The sequence below is a fragment of the Cyrtonyx montezumae genome, unplaced genomic scaffold (assembly GCF_038088225.1).
Source record: "Cyrtonyx montezumae isolate F1298 unplaced genomic scaffold, pur_monq_1.0 scaffold_3, whole genome shotgun sequence".
Classification (NCBI taxonomy): Eukaryota; Metazoa; Chordata; class Aves; order Galliformes; family Odontophoridae; genus Cyrtonyx; species Cyrtonyx montezumae.
This window is the reverse complement of record NW_027072034.1, coordinates 120,526,673-120,548,514: the sequence shown is the minus strand read 5'-3', so window position 1 is coordinate 120,548,514 and position 21,842 is coordinate 120,526,673. Positions and strand designations below refer to the sequence as shown.

General features: G+C 31.9%; 1 protein-coding gene across 1 annotated transcript in view; it reads left to right on the top strand.

The window, feature by feature from the left end:
* Nucleotides 1-21,842, top strand: part of LRRIQ1 (leucine rich repeats and IQ motif containing 1) — a 100,770-nt gene that overhangs the window by 67,924 nt on the left and 11,004 nt on the right. The window contains exons 23-25 of the mRNA XM_065743217.1: nucleotides 14,598-14,727; nucleotides 15,882-15,942; nucleotides 20,225-20,345. Coding sequence (XP_065599289.1) covers nucleotides 14,598-14,727; nucleotides 15,882-15,942; nucleotides 20,225-20,345 — 312 coding nt within the window. The remainder of the gene's footprint in view (nucleotides 1-14,597; nucleotides 14,728-15,881; nucleotides 15,943-20,224; nucleotides 20,346-21,842) is intronic.

The following is a 21,842-nucleotide window of genomic DNA, read 5'->3' as shown; positions in this document are numbered from 1 at the left end:
AAAGCATATTTCACCAATATGATTTTGATACTTAACTTTGACAGGTAGTTTTTTATTATGGATATATTTATCTATTTCCCTTCAAATTGCAAGTAGAAATAACACTTCTCATACTCGAACAAGAATAAGACATAAAATGGTCTTGTGATTATGTAATGCAATTGAAAGCTAAATATCAGAAATCCATTTAATATGTTCTAGTTTTTATCTTTCTTATACTTCACAATTATGATGCTCATTGTCATTACAAGTGAAAAATTATGTAGCAGAGCACTGTTATTGTTTGTTACTGCTCATGCTAATTGGAAAATAGACTTTGAGATTGGAAAGTGGTAATTGCAAGACAGACTTTGAGTTAACTATCTGGGCTTATTAAAATATTTCAACGTAATGACAAACAAAATTTATTAGATATTTTATATTAACAGCATTGAAGAAAAAAGTATATGTAATTAAATAGAATTTGCGCTGATTCAGATAAATGGTGGCTTTAAATATCTGCATGAGAGTTAAGAGAAAGTGCTGAGAGTAGAATGCTAATATTAAACTTTAAGTATACTTAAGTAAGTTAAGCTAGTAAGAAATGTTAAGTAAAGTAAGTAAGTTTCAGTTTCTTGTTATTTAAGGGCAATTAAAAATACAGTGAACTGTAGCTAATAGGTTTTTTTTGGCTGTTTTCATCTTTTATAAATCAGCTATTTTTATTGGGGAAAAAAATAGCGTAAGATCCCAGGAATCTGTTTGTAAATTTTATATTGTAGTTACATTGTATATTGTATTGCTGTATATATTGTATATTGTTTTTATATTGTTTGTAAACATCCACTTCTAAATCTGGTCTTCCTGCAGTTTTACTGTATGAATTGCCATGTTTACAGTAATATGCATGTATTATATATCACCTGGGCTTTAAACTTGTATGCCAGATTAGGGAAGCAGTTCCTAAACCATGTGGCACTGACAAAATTGAGAGAAAATACATTTCTAATGAATCTAAGGTCTGTGATGAAATGTGATGAAAATGCATTACAGAAACAAATAGTGTGGAAGAGAATCTATCTTTTAAAATCAGAATTCTATGGCTTTGTTTCTTATTATTTAGTGTGAGCTCACACAGCAGAACTCTCACATTGAAATATTTTCTCATTTTAAGGAATTAATGGCTCTCCACCAGCCCTTTAACATGTAAAATGAGTAGGTTACTTGTGTCCAGTACATCCAAAAAGAGCCAGGATAAAATAAACATAAGGAGTTGGATATCTTGGAAAAAATCTGTCATGGGTTTGGGTTAATCATCTCCAGAAGAAATTCAACTTGATGCCTGAAATGTAAGACTTCTTGGAGAAAGCAGTAAAGCCTGAGGCAGTGTTGATCTGAAGGAGTGCTCTCCATGGGTCAGAGCTGCTCTGCTGGCAGAGTGCAAACCTAGTTCACAACAGCGGTACGCTGAAAAGTTGTAAAAGACTGCAGGGGCCTTACAGTGCATGCACTCAAGCTTCAGTTACATAGTTTTAGTGGTCCAGTTTCTTATTATAAAACAAAACTAAAAAATAAAATCTGGGCCTAATTTTCCAGCCTCCTGTCCATCAATAATAATGTAAGTTTTTTTCACTATTCATGGAATGAAGCAATCCTGAAATTATAGAGTAGTTTAAAAATGAATACCTAAAATGTAATTTATGTGCATTCATGCAGTAAACTTCAGCATCTTAATACTTATATAAACATGATTATTTTACTATTATTTTTACTTCTAACTTTCAATGAAATTAAAAAAAAAAAAAAGAGAGAAAAAGAGAGAGATAATGAGATTTTAGCTTTTCTTTGCCTGAAGTTCTTGAGTAGAAAGTTTTGGTTATAGATACTTAATATTGTAAACTCTCACTGTGTTTATCTTGTGTATATCTTCATGGTTCCACTGTTCTAATGTCATGGGTTTCTGATTTTGACTGCATATTTCACCTGCTTGTGTGTTATCTCTGCCTTCCAGTCTCTACAGTTTTGCAGACTTGCAATTTTTGGTGCTATGTATTGTCTACACAGTTTATTTGTTTCAACAAACTTATGAAATTTAGGGTTTTATTCAACACATAAGCTCTTTTACCTTTGCTTTCCCACTGAAGTAGTTTACCAACCTTTAACATAGAAGGAACTTCATGTTAAGGGGGAAGAAAAAGTACTGCTGCTACTTTGCTAATGACTGCCCAGTGATGAGTTCAGAAGGAATGAGATCTCACTCAAAATGTCATCACAGGTTGATAACTAGTTTATGTCATTGTTGAATAAGGTAGCTCAGTAGTTTAGGTAGTTTTATTTTTATCTTCTGAGTTTTTGCAAAGTTTTTTCTGTTTTCCTTGAACTGCATGGGCAAAAGCTACCTAGTATAGCTATTTACTCAGCCAATATTTCATAAATAAAATGACTCCATATTCAGAACCACAACATTTTATTCTACATAAGGCAATCATTTTGGATGAAAAGACCCCTGAGTACTGAAGCATTTCAAATCCTTTTTCATTTGACCATTCAATGACCTGATAACTATTTCCTGTCCCTAAGTAAGGTTGTGACCCAGGTCTTAGAGTGCAAAAGACAGATAATTTTAGAAACAAGTTAAATCCAAGTGGATTTGGTTGGAGGGGGTAAGGGAGGGTAAATTTGGCTAAATTCCTCTACAATAAAATGTTAAAGCACTTGGATTTAGTAAGCCAAGTTGAAAACAATTATTGAATTTATTTCCATTTGTTTGGATGTCTGGAGACCATGATCAATATTAAAATGGTTTGTTTGTTTTGCTTTTTACCCAAAAATATTAAAATGCAAAGATATTCTTCTATTTATGCTGAAAAAAAAATGTTTATGAAGATGTCCTTAAAAGTGCATTTTCAGGTGCATCCTAAGCATTTTCTGGAGTAAATATTTTAGGTGTAACATAGGCCACAAGAAATGTATGCTCTTTGTCCACAGAAATATCACAACTGTTGGATCACACAAATGTTCATCTTACAAAAGTACTTCCATTTTGTGTAGAGCTATGAACAAAGAATGTAATGTATACTTATTACAAATTTTGTTTCAGTTGCACAGTGTGATGTTTAATAGCAATGTCTCTGCAAACTTTTCAGAAGCATACTCAGAAAGGCTTTTATTCCAGAGTATTTCATTAATTTGCCAATATAACTTTCCAGTTTCCTTATGTGGAAATTCTTATTCTGTAGGAGTACTAAGGAGAACTGGTTGTACTTGTAAGGTCAGAGATCTGCAGCATTCCAAGAAGGCTATTTTTCATATGACAATGCATTTAATATTGACACATATCTTAATCTTTTCCTTTTTTTTTTTTTTTTTTTATAGCTAAGGATGTTGTGAATCATATGGATAATTTATTTTGGTAATATGCAACATTTGTCAAGCAAAACATTAAAATTACTTTAAAATTGAAATCCAGGTATTAAAAAAATTATGCCATTCAAGGCTAACTCTAATAGCAAATTCCTATACCTATAGATTAGAGGTTTCATGTAATCTATAAAAATAGGCAGTATGTATGTTAAATTTTTCAGGGAATTATAGGAAGGCTTATAAGTAGTTCAAATGTGTATTTCACAGCTATCATTAAAGAAGGGGAATTTGATTTACCTTAAGTTCTATAAACGGTTTCTAAGAGCAAATTGAGTATCAAGCTTACTAAAATGTGGAAAGTCATTTCCCTAAAGCGCTTTCATGCTTTTTATTTTTTCATATGAAGCAAGCTCAGTAATTTTTCAAATTATGAAGAAAACAGAGATCTCTTTGTCAAAAATAGAGTTTAATTTTTAAAAATTTGAAAGTTAAATTTACTGAGAATTTGCTTTAGTGTCTGATGATGTAGATTTTGTAATTGAGAAATTAGTAGAGAGTATAAAAAGAAAAGAAGCTATGTGCTACTAAGGCATAAAGTTCTGATTTAACCTACCAATGACCTGGCTTTGTTTGTTCAGATGACAGTTCTAAAAGTGTGCAGAGAATATTCCCTTTTAATACAGTTATTCGCCGCAAGCCCTGACCTCACTGCCTGTCAGGGAGCAGGTCTGAATTGGCCCTTTCTCTGATATCGTGACATTGCTTCTGTTGCCTCGATTGTGACCTCTGATTGCATGATACCCCTGAGAGTTCAATTTAATAAGCGTGACTCCTGACTCTTAGCCAGGTCTGCCTTCTTAGGTTTTGTCAGACTCTGCTTGTACTCTGGTCTGCATATGCTAAAACATTGCATAGGCTGTCAATATAATGTGTGAGTTGTGTGCACTGTATGCAACGTTCTTTTTCAAAGATATTTCATTTATTTCAAATGGAAATATTTATTAAAAAGTACTTGGAATAAATTTTAGTAATTTATTTATGTATCCTTATAACTACTCAGTATTTATATATAAATATTTCTTTAGAAATAGTTGCTACTATTTCACTGTATTACTAAACATCCATGCTTCACATGTGTCATGGTAATTCCTTACTTTGAAATTTGTTTTATTTCCCCGTATGAGAGCATTATATGTTTCTACGACTTCCTATCAATGATGCGTTTGTTCATTATAGAAACAATAGAGATGAATTCCCAGTTTTTGTTGCATAATTAATCCAGTTACACAATGAGACAGTACTGATAAGCACCCTGAGCATTATGAAATGTAATTATTCAGGACTAGTCAGGTGAAAACTGAAGAATATGATTAGAATTTGGGAGAAGGTAAGTAAAATGAAGACTTCTAAAGTATCATTGAAAATTACTGGGTTTAGTGACTATTTTTCTACCTCATTGTATTCTTTTCTCCTGTTTCCCTCCTCCTCTAACTAGAATCATGAAGGAAACTCTGTTTGGAGACCTGGCTGCCTTGAGGAGGATGATGCTATTCAGACATTGCTTTAGCTTTATATCAAGGTATACCTTGATACATTCGCTGAAGCAGACTGTGGAGAAGTTCAAAGATTTGAAAGGAAATTTCAAGAACTGCGTTATAAGTGACAGAGGAGTTTATTTCTTTATTATTGTATCTTTATTTTTTGTATTCTCATTCTTAATTCATGTACCTTATTCAAGTATCCATATCAGTATCTCTAATGTACTGCTTCTAATGTACTGTATTCACCTTTTCAGATAAGAGAAGCAGAAAAATTTTGTTGCAGCAAAAGAGTATTTGCTCACTTTTATGGTTACATTAAGGGAATTTCTATAAATGCTTTTTTTTATATTTCTTCAGTTGTTTTAGATTTTTTAAAAACCTTTCTACTCAGATTCTTTTGTTTTACAATTGATATATCATGTATGAAGAATGGAAACTGTAATAGAATCTTTCTTACAAAACATGTTCTCCAGTATCAGGTATTGTCTTTTTACATTCAAACTTTCTAATGAAATGCTTTTCATTCTTCATAACAGTGAGCGTTACTAAATCCTACCTGCTTTAACTGGGTAAATCTTTTTTAATTGTTTCTTTTTGCTTTGTATTTTGTTTTGCTTTGTTTTTATGTATTATTTGTAAGAATTCTCATGTATGTTAATATAATCATTTTGTTTAGTTTACAAAACTGTGAAATCTATGACTATCTGTTCCCTTACTCTGTAGTAAATTTTATATATTAAAGTTCTTTAATATAAAGTATAAGTTTACTCACCTAATGGGGCTTCACGGGCTTTCACTCTTTTTTGGACCTTGTGCTTATTTCAGGTGCTTAGGTAAGTGGCTGCAAGTAAGCAAAATTGAACAGCAGGCAAAACAAATTATACTTTCAGGTTTATTAGTTATGGCTGTTATATCAGATATATACAACATATACATACTATCAACAGTTATATCGAGTCTGTGAGGTGGAGAGATTGGTGAAAAATTTAGCTTAGAAATTTAGAAGGAAAGAAACTAATTTAAGCACCTACTATATGAATGAAATATTGTCAGTCAAGCTTAGGGACAATGAAATTATGTTCAGCAGTAGAACTGGAGTGGTTGTTTGTTTTTCTTACAAATAATTTGTCTTAAAAATAATTTAATTAAAAATCAAAATAAAAATCACTGTTGGAACGGAATCTTTTTCTTCATTCAGTGAGGTGAATCATTTAAACCTCCTTGCATAAAAAGAAAAATATGCCATTATAACAATAACTGATTTGAAGTCAGTAGAATCAAGTTCAAATTCCTGTAGGGCCAAATACTCTTGAATGTGTGTTATTTAACAAAAATTATATATACCGTGTTTAAGTTATTGCACTTTTCATGTGTTTATAAGCTGAAAATTTCAATCCACTTAGCAAAGAACTCTGTAAAACTGGTAAGCTCTTTGAGCCACATGAGTTAAGAATTAACCTTGGGCAACTTTCCAGCAAATCAAGGGAGTTTTGTTTGTTTGTTTGTTTTTGTTTGTTTGTCTGTTTTACTTTTTTTTTCCCTCTACCTGTCTTTTTTTACAAATGAAATTCCATTTTTTAATAGATCCATAAAGGAGTAGAATTTCAAATTGTTTATTTTCTTCCATGATGTATCAACCAATTAAATATAACTTATTAAGAAGAACTGGTATTTGATCTCTGTATTTATTTATTTTTTTCATTTTAAATCCCTTGTATTTATAGTTATTTTTAAGATGAAGATAAATATATAAGAATTTTACCCACTTGGGATTTGTCTCTCTTTAGATGTATAGTCTATCTTAGATTTTTTTTTCCATTCAATTCAATAAGTATTAAATCAAGTCTTGTTTATACAATGTTTGACATAATGGCAGACCTGATCTTCCATGGTACCTCTGGGTTTTACTAAAAAGTAAATTAAACAGCAGCCTTGGACTTAATCTGTGTAGATTTTTTGTATGCATTTGAGAATGTAAGGTTGTTCTACTGTTATGCATTACTGCACTGACAAAACTATGAATTGTTGTCATGGTACCTTCATCAAATGCCAAGAGGTACTTCCATTCAGCATCAGAATGTACACAAGAATTAGTTTCACCCACATGGAATAAAGCTTTAAACTGAAAACTGTATGTATGCATAATAAATAGGGTAGATGGCCAATTTATAAGTGTTCATAATTGAAATGCATATTCACATTAATACAAAAATTTAATTAAGTTTTATTTTCAATGTTATTCTGCATTGATAAGTACCAGTCGTGTTTGATACTTGTGAATATCACAAATGTTGATAAATGTAAGTTCTTAAAAATAAGTTCATGTATTTTTCAGAAAACTCTCTGAAGAAAATATTTGTTATCAAGGATAAACATAATTAAGAAAGTTTAAAAATATACATTGCCAAGCAGTGGTACAACATTACACACTTGAATTATTGTTTATAAAAGTTATGAGATAACGTGGAGTAAGTCAGCTTTAATAACTTCGTATTGTTCATGATTAATGGTTCATTATTTATTTATTCATGGCAGAGAATTCTTTCCTTTTTTATGCATAGCAGTCTCATAGTAGTTTCAACCTCCGGCAGTCTTATGATATGTTGTGTATTTTTTCTTTCTTCTTAAAGAATTCCTATGGAAGATCTGATATCTTAATTCATTTAGGTTGGTTTATTGAATGTAAAGAAAGATATTTATCTTACTTGGCTTCAATACAAAGTGATAATTTTTTCACACGTGGAAATGCTGCTTCATTAATGAGTAACCACTTGTGTTCATGTTCTTGACTGCTTCTTGATTACATATGCTAATCTTAAGAACTGGGAATTTATAGAATGATGTCTCTCAGAATATCTATTCAAAAAAGTTATACAATTATTCATTTTCTCTTGAGCAATATGACCTTCATTTGCATTTTTCATAGGGAGCATCCTTCCTTAGGGGTTTTAATAATTCCCTTTGAATATGAGAAGTACAGGAGATGGAGTCTGTACTAGGCAGATTTTGAGAATGATAAAAATGTAAGTGTAGGTAGTAAGGCTTAATTGGATTCCACCTTCTTTACCTTTTCTCATACATAGCTATGCGTGAAAACACTGGACATACCCTTTTATTGTAATTCTTTAATATTTTATTTGTTGTACCTTTTTAACACTGCACTATTTTATTTTTAATTTCTCCCCTTATGACTATCTTTAGATTGACCCAAGTAAGCTATTCTTATATTATTATTGTTATCATTACTGTCTTCAACTATTTAATCTCAATCTTTTTCCCAATTAGATCTTCAAGTCTTTTCACAAGAGTCACTGCCTGAGTCGGTTCAGAGCAGTCATAAATTAGAAAAAAATTAAAATCAGTAATTTCATATGTGAGCATTTATGGTAGACACCTCAGACTGCATATTTCTCTAGGCTTATAGATCAGAAAGGTGTTACAGGTCTTAAGGAAAGGCATGAAATGAAACTGATATTGTTAGGAATGAAATTATTGAAGACAAATGAGAAATGGTGTTTAACATAAACGATGGAGTGGACAAAGTGATGACTGCCCTTAAAACTGTGCAAGTGGGACAGATTGGAAGGAGCAGAGATTAATGCTATCTTAAAGTCGAAGCCAGAAAAGTGAAGCATATGAAAACATTTGAAGGGAAATACGAACTGCACAGACAGAGCAAAAGATGTAACCAATTTTGTATACAGTAAAATTTTGTAGTTTGCAGTATATCTGTATTATCAGAGAACTGTACTGAAAGATATTAAATAATCTGATTTAATAATAATAAAATAAATAGTAAAATAATAATTTTTAAATAAATTAATAATACCGAATGAAGAATTAATTGGAAATCTTGCAATATAAATAAAACTAGCCTTCAATAAAGTATCTTAAAAGTATATTATTGAATATAAAGTAAGTCCTGAATTTGTTTCAAGATTAGGTTCAAACAAGTCAAGAATAACCTGTTAAGTATTAATACTGATCACTACTGACAAACAGTCATGGTGCTACAGAACAATCAGTGAAATAGAAGATTTGTGAAGTATAAAATTTCGTTTTCCTTGAATTCAGAAGCTGAAATTGGTACAATTTCAGTGGTTTAGGAAAATCAGTGGAAGGATTCAGCTTTTGTGTAATCTAATAATAAGAGTTCAGAAAGATAACACAGATGGGAGAGGCTGAAATATGTTAACTATTGACACAGAATAAATTAAATCGGTGAAGTTTTATTAGGGATGTGAATCACTGAAATAGTTCATAATGTAGGAGATAAAAAGTAGAAAAAAAATAGGGAGAAGAAGGGCAGCCAAAAAAAAAAAAAAATCCCCCCCAAAACAGCTATGGTCTAAAGGTATTTTATTCATTACTAAGAATGGTAAATACCTGAATTCCAGGAAGGATGAACAACTGTGAGGTTGAGGTCAAGAACAGTTGCATGGTGAAAAGGAGGTAATTGCGGTAGCAGATGAAGAATTTAGAGAGCAGAATATTCACAGGAGGAAGAGTAACATAGTAGACTTTATTTTTTATTGAGAAGAATCTGAAATATCTGGTAAAAAGAGAACAATTGCAAAAGCTTTGGGAAATTTTACAGGCCATAACTTGATGTGGTTTTTTTTTTTTTTTTTTTTAATATCTGTTTCATCTTTTATTCATCTGTGCACTCAAATGCTGCTATAAAAATTCCTCTGTATTTTCATTCATTCTGGCCCCCGACATGCAAATTGCTTCATTCAAAGCTACTCAAATGAAAAAGTAAAACTAACCAGTCTTTCTGTTTCACAAACAGATTTATATATTTTTAAGGTAGAAATGTGTTTCACTATCTGAAAAGTCTGGCTCATAGATGAACAATCGCAGAATCACTGAATTGTAGGGGTTGGAAGGGACCTCCAGAGATCACTGAGTCCAACCCCCTGCCAGAGCAGCTCCCTAGCCCAGGTTGCACAGGTAGGCGTCCAGGTGGGTCTTGAATGTCTCCAGAGAAGGAGACTCCACCACCTCTCTGTGCAGCCTGTGCCAGCCAGTGCTTCGTCAACCTTACCATGAAGTTCTTATGCACATCTGTGCGCAACTTGCTCTGTATCAGTTTGTGGCCATTTCCCCTTGTCCTGTTGCCACACACGACCGAGAAGAGTCTGGCCTCATCAATGATCTGGGAATATTATAATTTTAAGTGATAATAAAATTTTATAATAATTAAATATAATTTTAACTTTGCATTAGTTACTGCCACATGGTACTATCAACTATCTGGAAATCCTAGAAATATTGGTAACATATACACTGAGTAAGTGTGAACAGGCTAAAGGCCACTCGAAATACCATTCATTTTGGGAAAAAAAAAAAAAGGAAAAAAAATAAGCAGTATTATAGGCATGTAGTGATTGCTCTTTAATACTTAAATGAATTTAGTAACTTCTGAGAAAGTAGACTTCTAACAAAAGTGCAAAACTTTCTGTGAGAGAAGAAATTCTCATTTCTCCTACATTCCAGCATAAGTTTGGTTACTTGATCTTTTAATTATTTTCTGATCTCTTAACAAATTCTTCGGTTTTTTTTGCCTTGTTATCACTTATGTTGTTCTTTCTTTCTCTTCTGCAGGTATTATACAGATTGTAAGAGAAGTAGTGTCCTTTTTGCTGACTTTGAGTGTGGAGAAAATGAAACAAAATGTTAGATTTTAGGTTTAGTATTTTTAGATTTTTTTATTAGTGCTTATTATAACTTCATGGAAGGCATGAAATATAAAAATCCTTGGGAAGTAGGGAAATACATATATATTTTACTTTTATTCAGACTAATCTTTTTGTAGGTTTGATATACTTGCACACAAACTCACACACACACTCTCAGAGTATATATTGCTGAATGCTAATCTGTACCAGAATACTGACAGATAAGGAAAATGTCAGTGTCTTAATAGCATTGACATGATTTTTATACCAGCTTAGCTACTTAATTCCCTTATTAGGAGAACCATTTCCAGAATACATATTGAGAAAATTAACTCTGGTCACAGATTTTTTATATTAAGAGTGGAAAACTTAGAATGCTGAATAAATTTCAAGCCCTTCTTCCACACTGTAGATATTAGTTTTCTTAGTCTGTATCTTTATTTGTATTGTGCTCCGTATGAAGCAAGTTTGAAGTGAATTAAATAACCCTCTAAACTCAAAATTTAGCCATACATGTTTCAGTACAGTGCAGACGTCACACAGTTCTGTTTCAATAAATGCTTATCATATTAAAGCTAGAACTTCCATCTTCCCATCATCAAAAAAATAAATAAATAAATTCGAACAAATTGCATTGAATCAGGTTCTTCAGCAACTCTTTGCATAAAATTTGGCAAAGAACTCCATTGCTAACTTGGTTTTGGAGCAGTTTTGTGTTTTCTGGGCATAAAATCTAAAAATGAAAATGGAAATTTGAAAGATTGCTCTGAGTGTAGTTATTGTGTAATCATCTTTCTTCTTTTGTATACTCACTTTCTCTTAAGAGCACATGCACCTGTGGTGGGGAACTTAGGTACAAGGGACTTCTAAGGCTGTGGAGAAAATGCATTTGGAATACTCCTTAGCTTGATTTGAATCTCAAGCTTCCACAGTCTAAACTATAATTTTGGGTTATGTTTCAGCCTTCTTTTTACAGGTGATTGCTGTGTACAAATTCTTGAAGGAAGACTTGGGAGAAAAAAAATATTATCTAGAGCTTAGGGCGCTTCACCAGAAGTAGTTTCTAACTACATTCTTAGGTCTTCTCCTAATAGCTAACAAGAGATAAACCAGGTATATTATAATGTGAAATATATAAAAAAACATATTCTAAACTGGACAAGAGTCATGCTGTCTCAAAGCACACTTGAAAAAAAAAAAAAAAAAAAAAAAAAGCCAGACTGAAGTTTACATTTTTCTGGATTCTAAAGTTATGATTTTTATGGGTTCGCACATTGATTTGGAGACCTAGAGAATAATGTTATTTTCCCATGATGTTCAGTTCCAAGGACATCTCAGTTGCCCAGATTCTCCTGAGTAAGTGTTCTCAAATCAGATGCTCAAATTCTGTAGGAAAATGGCAGTAGGTGCCCCTGATTCAGGCCTGAGTGTGTAGAATGCGTATAGATTATTAATCGGTAACACCTAAAAATCATTACTATACCAATGCCAACTGTAAGTCTATTCCAACAGTAAATTATTGACGTGTGTGTTGTAAAAAAATATCAAAAAGGTTGAAAGCTTAGAAATGATAATCTAATGAGTGTACAATACTTTAAATACTTCTGAGATGAATTTGTTTTTTGACAGAGTTTTGCCTTCTTTGATGTGTTCCTTTTTTCTTTGACATTCTAAGAGTTGTCTGGCTGTAACAATTAAAGATTATAGATCTGATCCATTTCAAAGTTGCAGAATGCTTACAGCTCTTATGAACTTCTGTGGAATTTGTGAGTGTTAGTACTTCTACAAAATCAGGTCCAGGTTTTAAAAAACCCAGAGCCCTAATTTAAGAAAGCTATCAGGCAAATGCATGTTAATGGTAATGATACATGAGATTCTCAAACACATGGAGTTCATAAGAATAGGAAAGTGATAATGCTGTGTTTTAATTCATAACATAGTATTTTTTCATAAGAATTATATAGAGAGAGGTTGATATTTGAATATGTCTGGATATGTTCCAAATTAAAATATAGAATAACGTTTTATGCACTTTTAGGGCACTTTTATTTTGATCACTTTCTCATTTCAATAGTATTTCTGTAATTCTAGTATGAATGTATGTATGACACAATTTTAATAAATAAAACTGCATTTCAAACAGAATTAAATCATAAATTCAAACTGCTCCTAAGGTGTATTATTAACAATCATTTTGGAATATAAAAAAAACTTGCCAACTCAAAAGCATGCTTTTTATAAGTTTTAGCTTACTGTATGTCCATTGTCTTTTAACTATCACTAACTCTCAGACTCAGACATGATCTTGTAATATTGGTTTTAAATCCCTATATTGATTTCCCTTGTCAAGGAAGAGAAGGGCATGCAGGCTTTAGCAAATTCATAGTTAATACCGGTAGTTTTACTAGGAAGAAGTATTCTCCTGAAAAAAGATAGGTAATACTGACCCAGTCTTTTCTGTAAATACAGGTAAAAAGGAACCTAAAGTTAATTACTGCTTAAGCTTATTATTCTTCACTGGATATTGCATGCCAGTATAGGAGGAAACTCTATCTCCAAGACCACTCTTACGAAGTCATGTAAAATGTTTCTTACTTCTGCTAGAAATCAGATTTTTTCTTTTTGTCTGAAAAGATATAAGTATGCCAGTGTAGCGGCAAACTTGGAATGTACAAATGTTTGAAATGTAAAGGTCAGAAAGCTGTACTCCAGAGCTACAAACACAGAAAAAGAATATTACAAACCTAGGAAAGAGGAAGTGACTTCTGTTTTATTCAAGGACGGTGAAGAACTCTGATATTAGAACTTCTTGTATTTTATGTTCACTGCTTTATCTTTTTAGAAAGACATCTTATCTTTATTTTGGTAGACTTGGTGAGACTCCACCCAAGATTTTAATTTTGTCTTCCTGAGAGTGTATGCAATAGCAACGATGTACATTCTTTATAACAATGAAGAGTAATTTTTTTTACCTAATTACTAGGCTGTCAGTCTCTATCAAGACATCTATGACTTCATGTTATGAGTAAGGCAGTGCAACAGGTTCAGCCTCAGGAGTGGATTGGTTTGAACAAACATTTCCTATATATAAATATATATATATAAATGGAAAACACTATCAAAAGATGATTTTATTTCAAGCTGTGATATAAGAAGTTAGGGTACTTTAACAATATTTCCTTAGAGCTAAAAATGAGAGCAGTGGACCCACTGCAGCGCCAGATAAAATGGAATTAAGAAACTGCAATTTGACGCTCATGCAAAGAAAATTATAATTTTTATTGCAGGAAAAGAATAAAAAATACTGCAGATAATGTAGCAACCCTCTCACAGAGGTGTACTTGTGAATAGTCCATAATTGCAGTTTATATTGTCAAAACATGAATGCTATTTAAGGCTTAAAATAAAGCGTATGAAGAAAACATTCACCTCAGAATGTTTTCTTCATACAGAGGGAGATCAGCAGTACTGTAATTTTATTGTAATCTTGCTGTATTATTCTCTAGTGTCAAAGTACTTGTATTAGTAAGGTATGCTTTGAAATCAAATATCAGAAGATTTCATTTAAATATCACTGAAAAATCAGCGAAGAAGGATTGTCATGTCTCTACTCTTAAATGTAATTGTGAAATTTTACCTTATGAACTGGTAAAACAGAATTGTAGACATAAATGAATGTGTATTTTTAATCATAGAGATAGCACATTAAGCAGTGTTCACAGATGCTTTGACAAGCAATTTATCTGTAATGTATTTTTGTATATACTTTACAGAATAAAGGAGAATCTTATTTCACAATGAAGATAAATTTATTTAGGTCTCTATTTAATCCTAAAGGAGAAAACAAATCGTATAATTAAAAACTAATTTTAAAATATTTATTACATATAACCTGTTGAATTCTGCAGTAAAATGTAATGTGCCTTTTTTCTTTGGTTAATGCAGTACACTCATGATTTTTCTGGTATCAATCCTTTACAAGCTCATATTTTAAATAGTAGTGAAAGACAAGAGTATATTTTTTCCTTCCTAGGTGAAAAGGAAGAATTTCCTCATCTGGGTACTACTTTAGATGAGAAACTGCAGAGAAAAGACTTCACATACAAATGGCTTCATACACAGCATTCAGATTATGAAACAACCAGTTCAAAAATTATGAAGGGGTGAGATCATTGCCTTTAATTAGATTTTTTATAATTGTAAATTTATTTTGTACAGTGGAACCTAAGTTAATATTTATGAAACAAACAAGACTTTGTAGTTAGACACTACACTGTATTTTTGAATTCCAAACATGGTACTTTTTAGAAATGTTTTAGTCACTGAGTAGATACTCCTTCCACAGTGACTCTGCTTAATTTTTGTTATTAAACATGTATAATATCAATACAGTTTTTAAAAAGATTATTTTTTTCTGTAAACCATCATTAAAGACATAGTAAGTATATGTTGTTCCTAAACAGATAGGCCATTGATATTGCAGTGAAGTCATTAATGGACACACTGCCAGGCACTTCTAATAGAACTAAACAAGATGTCAGTAGGCAAGCATTTTAACTTCATTTTTGTTAAAAAGTTATTTGATTCTTAATGAAAATGACTATATAGTGTTATGTTTTATATGGAAAAATATTCATCATTTCTAATCTGTTGAAAACTCAAGGAAATACGTATAGCAAATATTCCTCAGAAAATATGTCAGTCATGTTCCATAATAGTGAAACAGTCCTAGAGCTTGTTTAAAATATCTGTCATGAAAACACTGGAGCAGAACATATAATGATGTTTGAAATAAGATGCAGAAAGTTATAAATGTTTTTCGTTTGATTGGTTGCTTGTTAATGTTACTGTGCTATACTCTTTGTACTGTCATTTTTAATATTATAGTACCTGTTCTGCATGTAGCAAAACTTCAGTGGAGCATCACTGATATGCTGTTTAGAGCAGCTTAGACATTTCTGCAAGTAGCAAAACTATTTTATTCTTATATAAGATGATATGGTTACCTTTTATGTCAGTGCCTGTACGTACATTCATATGTTGTATTCATTGACATCTACTTTTTGAAGTTAGTATTTTATGACTATATATAATAAACAGTAAATTCTTAATTTTAATACTAGACACTAGTAATTATAATATTAATGTATCTGATATTATAACATGCATATTTACCTTGTAATTATTTTAAATGCCATCATTGCTAATTTGATAAATCTGAATGCTTTTGTGTTTCCATGAAAAGATTCTACGTAGATATTTTAATGAACTTATTACAATGATATTTATTAAAATTTATGTTCTACATTTTTCCTAGCTGTTGTTTTTTGCCTGATTTGAATCATGTGAACTGCAACAGTGGACAAGTACAAACTGTGGTAAGAACTTGTTTCCATGTGGAATTTTGCTGAATTCAGATAGGCTTGATGGCATTTTCAAATGCATATTTGGTATAAAAACAAACTGGAGTTGCTTTATTTATTTATTGAATATACAATTCTCCAATATTGTCCCTGTTTCACAGTCAAATCAACCATTGATGGAGACCAGAGGAAAAACTTCAGGCACAGAAATACATGTGTTTATAGAATTCTGGTTTCTGGTGAGGCACTGGAACAAGCTGTCTTGAGTAGTAATGGATGCCCCATCCTTCGAGGCTTTAGAGACCAGGTTGGATGGGACTCTGGTCAGCCTGATGTAGTGGGTGGCAACTCTGTCTATGGATCTTTAAGGTCCCTTCCAACTAAGCCATTCTGTGATTCTTTGATTCTCTGAGTTTCTAAATCAGCCTTCAAAATGCCTTAAAAAATAAATATGGTTCAGCACCAACAATTAACTAAAAACATGTAATTTTGTCAATCAGGAAAGCTTAAATGTTCTTAAATTCTCTTAGTCACATATCTAAATCAGTCTAATGTCACTACACTGAATGATTTAGTAATAAGAAGTTAGACCTGTATATTAATATAATGACATTATTAAAAACAGTGTAAAAAGATATTTATTTCAACCATTTCTTTAATTTTTTTTTCAAAAAATGGCTTCTGTCTTTTTGTGATTAACTTTTCTTTCCAGTATTTTAAAAAGCTTATGTATTTCTTAAGTGAGTAATTCTGTAGGCTGGCAAAGAGAGGAAATAGAAATGATTTAACAATCTGTAGATCTACTAGATGAAAAGGCTTAGTGTCAGAAACATCCAGAATTTCCTTTGATAATAAGCAGAGCAATTTATACTGTATGACTTTACATCTTATGGGAGACATTACTTTCAGAGCAGACCTCATATAAAATGGAAGATGTTACATAGAAGAGTTTCCCATAGTTACATTCTGTGTGGTTTGCCACTAAGATTACGTACCTCATTCTGTATCTGGGGCAGTCTTGGCCTTTTCCAACATTTGTGTTCCAGTTTCAGCACAATGCAATGTTGCAATGTTGTGTATTAGAGATGCTTCTAAAAAGATGCTTCTAAACTCCTCTAAAATTCATGGTTGAAAAAATGCATTTAGAAGTTAGATGTTACCTTGTTATTTTTTTTTTTTCTGTCAGATTCTATCTAAGGTTTTTATTTGGTGTGATGTGAATGCAATTTTTAGGTTCTATTGAAAATTCTGTTGCTGAAATCATGATCTGGATGACTTGTGGGTTTTAGGTACAGCAGCAGTAGTAGTTATTCTTTAGGTAAAGTCTAAAGAAGTAATGGCTCTAATTTGAAGAATTCTTAATCTAATAATGTTATCTAAATTACACATTAGATAATTATCTGTAAACATATGTGCATATAGGTAGATTGTTTCTTGTTTGCAGTAAGCAGTACTGTCCACAAATTTCTACAACAATCCCACAATATTATGTGGTGTACCCACATAACAAGAAATATTATGCGATTGTCACATCCTGAGCCATATTACAGAGCTGCTCCACGTGAATGAAATTCTGACAAAAATGCAACAGGTGAAAAAATGGAAAAAGGACTAAAATGTATCTGTAATGTAGAAAACAGTATTATATAGGCATTGAAATAGTCATATGGTTTGTTTATTTAGATGTCTATATTTTGCTTAAAAAATGTATATACATTTTGGCAACCTTTAAAAGTTCTTCTTGATAATTTTATGTAATACAACCACTTAAGTGCATAGGAAGTCATACTGACATACACTTTAAACTGAATACTTTAAATTAAATAGGATTTTCCTGGATTACAGTAGAATAGACGTATCCAGTAATTTTTGTTACGTATTTAAGTCACCTACGTGGTTAAACTATTGTTCAACATCTCAAAATTATTAAGATAAAGCTTGAATTTAAACAGTAGTTTTTACCTCAGAATACTAAAGAGTACCTTAATAATTTTACAAAGTATCAGAGAAATACTCAGGTGCAGAACTGCACTCAGGGCAAATATTCCTCCTGACAAAAATTAAGTTCCATCTAATTAGAAAAATAGCTGACGAGTTAAATGTGGTGACCACTACAGACTGAAGTCCAATACAACACTCTCTGAAAAAGTGTACCAGTATCTTAAATTTCTTCTAAATTTTGGCTTTAAGCTATAGAAGTAAATGGCAAGGTTTTAATTATCTTCAGAGGACTTCTAATGAGACTCTTTACAAAACTGAAATTAAGTTTGCTTCAGAGAGATTAATGCATCTTTAAAAATTACTTTGATTGTACTTGCTTAAAAACACTAGTCTTTATTTGAAAGAATGTAGTATATTTTTTACATGAGAGACAGCCCTATTAAAATGTCGCATAACCCTGAATAATGTTGCCTACAAGATGATGCCACCTCAGCTTCTATGACGAGATAAACTGGATAATAAATCCATGGAAAGATTAATTGCTTACAGTACTGTGGCCTTTGGGTTCTTTTTCTGGGATATGAGAAAATTTCTGCTCTGTGTTGAAACAGGTTAGATGGAAATAAGAATGATCAGTTAATTGCATCATTTCAAGTGAAGAGAAAGTAAAAGCTTCCTAAAGATTTTGAACACAGAGAGCTTACAAACTTAAGAGGACTGTTAGGATGGCCAAAAATGTGAAGAGTTGCCAGGAACCTTTTGAAAGATTCTTAATGTTCTTCTTGAAAATAAAATAGTGGTGTTAACAATAATAATGCAGCCTACTACCTGCGCAAAATGAAACTTTAAAGTCATGATCATTAAACATATAAAAGACAGACATCAGGAAGCAAGGAATAAACTTTCTGTGACATCAAGGGAATGCAGTCACTAAGGAAGAGCAAAAAATATCTGTATTTTGGAGTTGCTGGTTTGAAAATTGCATGAAGTTTTTTAATGAATTTTACATTAAACAGCTCCTGGACAAAGAAATAAAACAGGTCTCTATTTCATCTGAGTTCTCTAAGTTAGACTGGACTACAAAGCTCGTCTGCATTGGAGAAATGCTTCTTTTGGTACTGTGAGCTGGTTTGAACAGGAAGTCTGGAGATTGTCTGCTCCAGAATAACCTAAGTTTACAGTCGTGGCATTTTTCCTCAGAGCAAGGAACTGCAGGCCTCAGCAGCCTGAGGAAGGAACTGAGATGCATTCTCTCAAGTCCTGATCCAGCAGTCTGGAAGATACTAGTATATTGTGCAAACGTTTGGTAACATTACCACCAGAACTTTCTTTCTGAAAGGATTCTGGAAGGATTTGGGGATTTGGGTCTTTTCAGCCTAGAGGATTTAATTTGCATCCTACGTTCCACTTCTGGAGTTCCAGAGAGCAGAAAACTTAATTGTAAACCTATGGTCAGTAATTCCAGCTGACTAGATCTATACTGGGAATTCTGTAGCTCACTCTTCTCCACTGACTGATTTTTCCATGTCAATGCCACTGGCCCTCAATATCTAGTTACTGGTATTGTTAGCTAACTGCTTTTGTCATTTAATAGCTTTTCATTTCAAGGACAGATAGTTATTGTTGAATAAATATGAATTAATTTGTAGGGAAAAAAGGTAACTATCTACAATTTTCTGTGTGTGGAGTCTTCCAGGTCAGTATTTTTAACCTTTGTCCTACACATTGCCATAACAAGGACCTCTAGCTAAGCTGGAAGATTATTTTCATTTCTATTTTGCCATACTGAGTTGCAGGTAGCATGCCTCATTTCAAAAACTAGAAGTTTATAATTAATAAAACACTCTTACATAAAGTATAATTTAGATGCTGACTGATGGATATGATTAAGTAGCAAAAAACTACAAGATTAGATTACTTACTGGGTCTTTGATTGATTGAAGTGATACATGTCCTGGATAAAACATAAATATTGCAGAAAATAATCCAATATGACATCTCTGACATTCAGCTATAACTTAAATTATAGACTGGTCAGTAAATGATCTTAAGCTGTTTAAGGTTTCATCAGCCATCTGCAAGATTGATTTTCTTCAAAATTACTGTACTAAAATGTTTTCTTTTGTTGCCGCACTGACTCAGATCACAAACCACAATTTTAAAATCGGCTCCTATTTACAAAAATGCTTTGACATAGTGCATTTGTTCAGCCTAGGCAACAATAAAGGACTGTGGTATCATTTTGAAGAAGGTTGTTTGACAGACCCTGTTTGTTTATTTGGGGTAATGTGAGCTGCATTCAGAATATGTTACATTTTGTTTCATGATTGTGTACATTCTCTCCCACTGCTTCCAGGCAAGCTCTGTAAGCAGAGAAGACACAGAGTTAGACCTTGTTTCCCTGGCCAGTGGAAGTGCTTTGACTGTGAACAGAGAAAAAAATAAGCAGCCACACAGACACTCAGCAAGATCTTCAAGTAAGTTATAGATTTTTTCATTAACAGTTTTAAATATCACTTTAAAATGCTTTGGAGAACTGAGAATGCTTGAAAAACTCAATATCACGTGCTAATTTATCTTTCTGTTACTTTCTTACCTGAAATCTCACGTTTTCTACAGTTCTGTTTGAAAACTATATCATTAGTATCAATAGACATTCCTCTTGGAATTTTAACCCACAGTCACCTGTGACATATGCTAGGTCTACTGATGGCCAAGTTGTTATTATTTTTTCTTTATTTTACAGAGCAGAGCAGAAAAATCTTTTTTTTTTTTTTTTCCAAAATAGCTTTGGAAAATACAGCTTCTTTTAATTAGACACCATAACACCTATCCTAATCAGGCCATGGTTACTTTCATGTTGATTACACACTGTGCTGTAATATATGCACCCTACAGAATTTACAGTAGCTCAGAGAAACCCTTTATTTTTTAATCACTCTTTAATATTATACAAATTACCAGAAGAATCTGTATTTGAAAGTAAAAGAAAAAATTATAAAATGCTAGCATTTTCAGATTCATGTTTTAGTTGGTATTATGCAACAGAAGAAAAATTCTAATGTGATATGTTTTATCATTTGTGTACAATATGACATTTCAAAATAAATAAAACTTTAAAATCCAAAAGATTTATGTTATAGAAAATATGAGCAGTATTAAATATCTGTGGCAAAAGTATTGACATTTCTTAAACTAAGTAATAACGTTCCTTGATATCTTTTTTCATAATATACATCAGATTGTTTCATAAATTATATTTAATTGCCAGATGTTTTTATTATTGTTAACTTTTTTAAATATGAGCTGAATTTTCACTTTAAAGAAAAATTAAATTAAAATTCAAGAAAAAAAATTAAACTGTTTTCTATCTGTCTTTCTGATATCCGTTGAAAAGGATTTGGATTAAAGATCTATTCATGCTATACCAGTCCACCACAGGCAAAAAATAACAGACTATAATTTGTCTGTGCTTATTACCTAGATTTAGATTCCTAGAATTAGATTTGATATGAATTAGCATCCTAGGCTCGATTAAGTGCAGACACTGAGAAAGAATAAAATGCTTTGTCTTTCACCATTTAAATTAGAAGAGATTCCTTACTACTATGACCCTGAATTTAGTGGCTGAGCTGCAAATATCAATGGTAAAATTATGAAAATATTCAGATGGTCAGAATAGAGTGTTTGCTTATCTGGAATAATTAAGTGTTATGCACTACATTCATATTAATGTATAATTGCTGTCTAGATTGTAACCTACGCTATATTGCCATCTAAAGAAAAATTGACATCGGTGATCTAGAAAGTCTTAATAAATAAAATGGTCCTAAATTCATCTTCCAACAACCATAATGTTTGCTGATGTTCAGAATTCTTTTTAATTATTGGTAGGAAGTCTTCAGAAGTAGATGTCATACAGCAGAGACGTTAGTATACATCGGAGATGTTAGGGATATTATATATGTTTCATA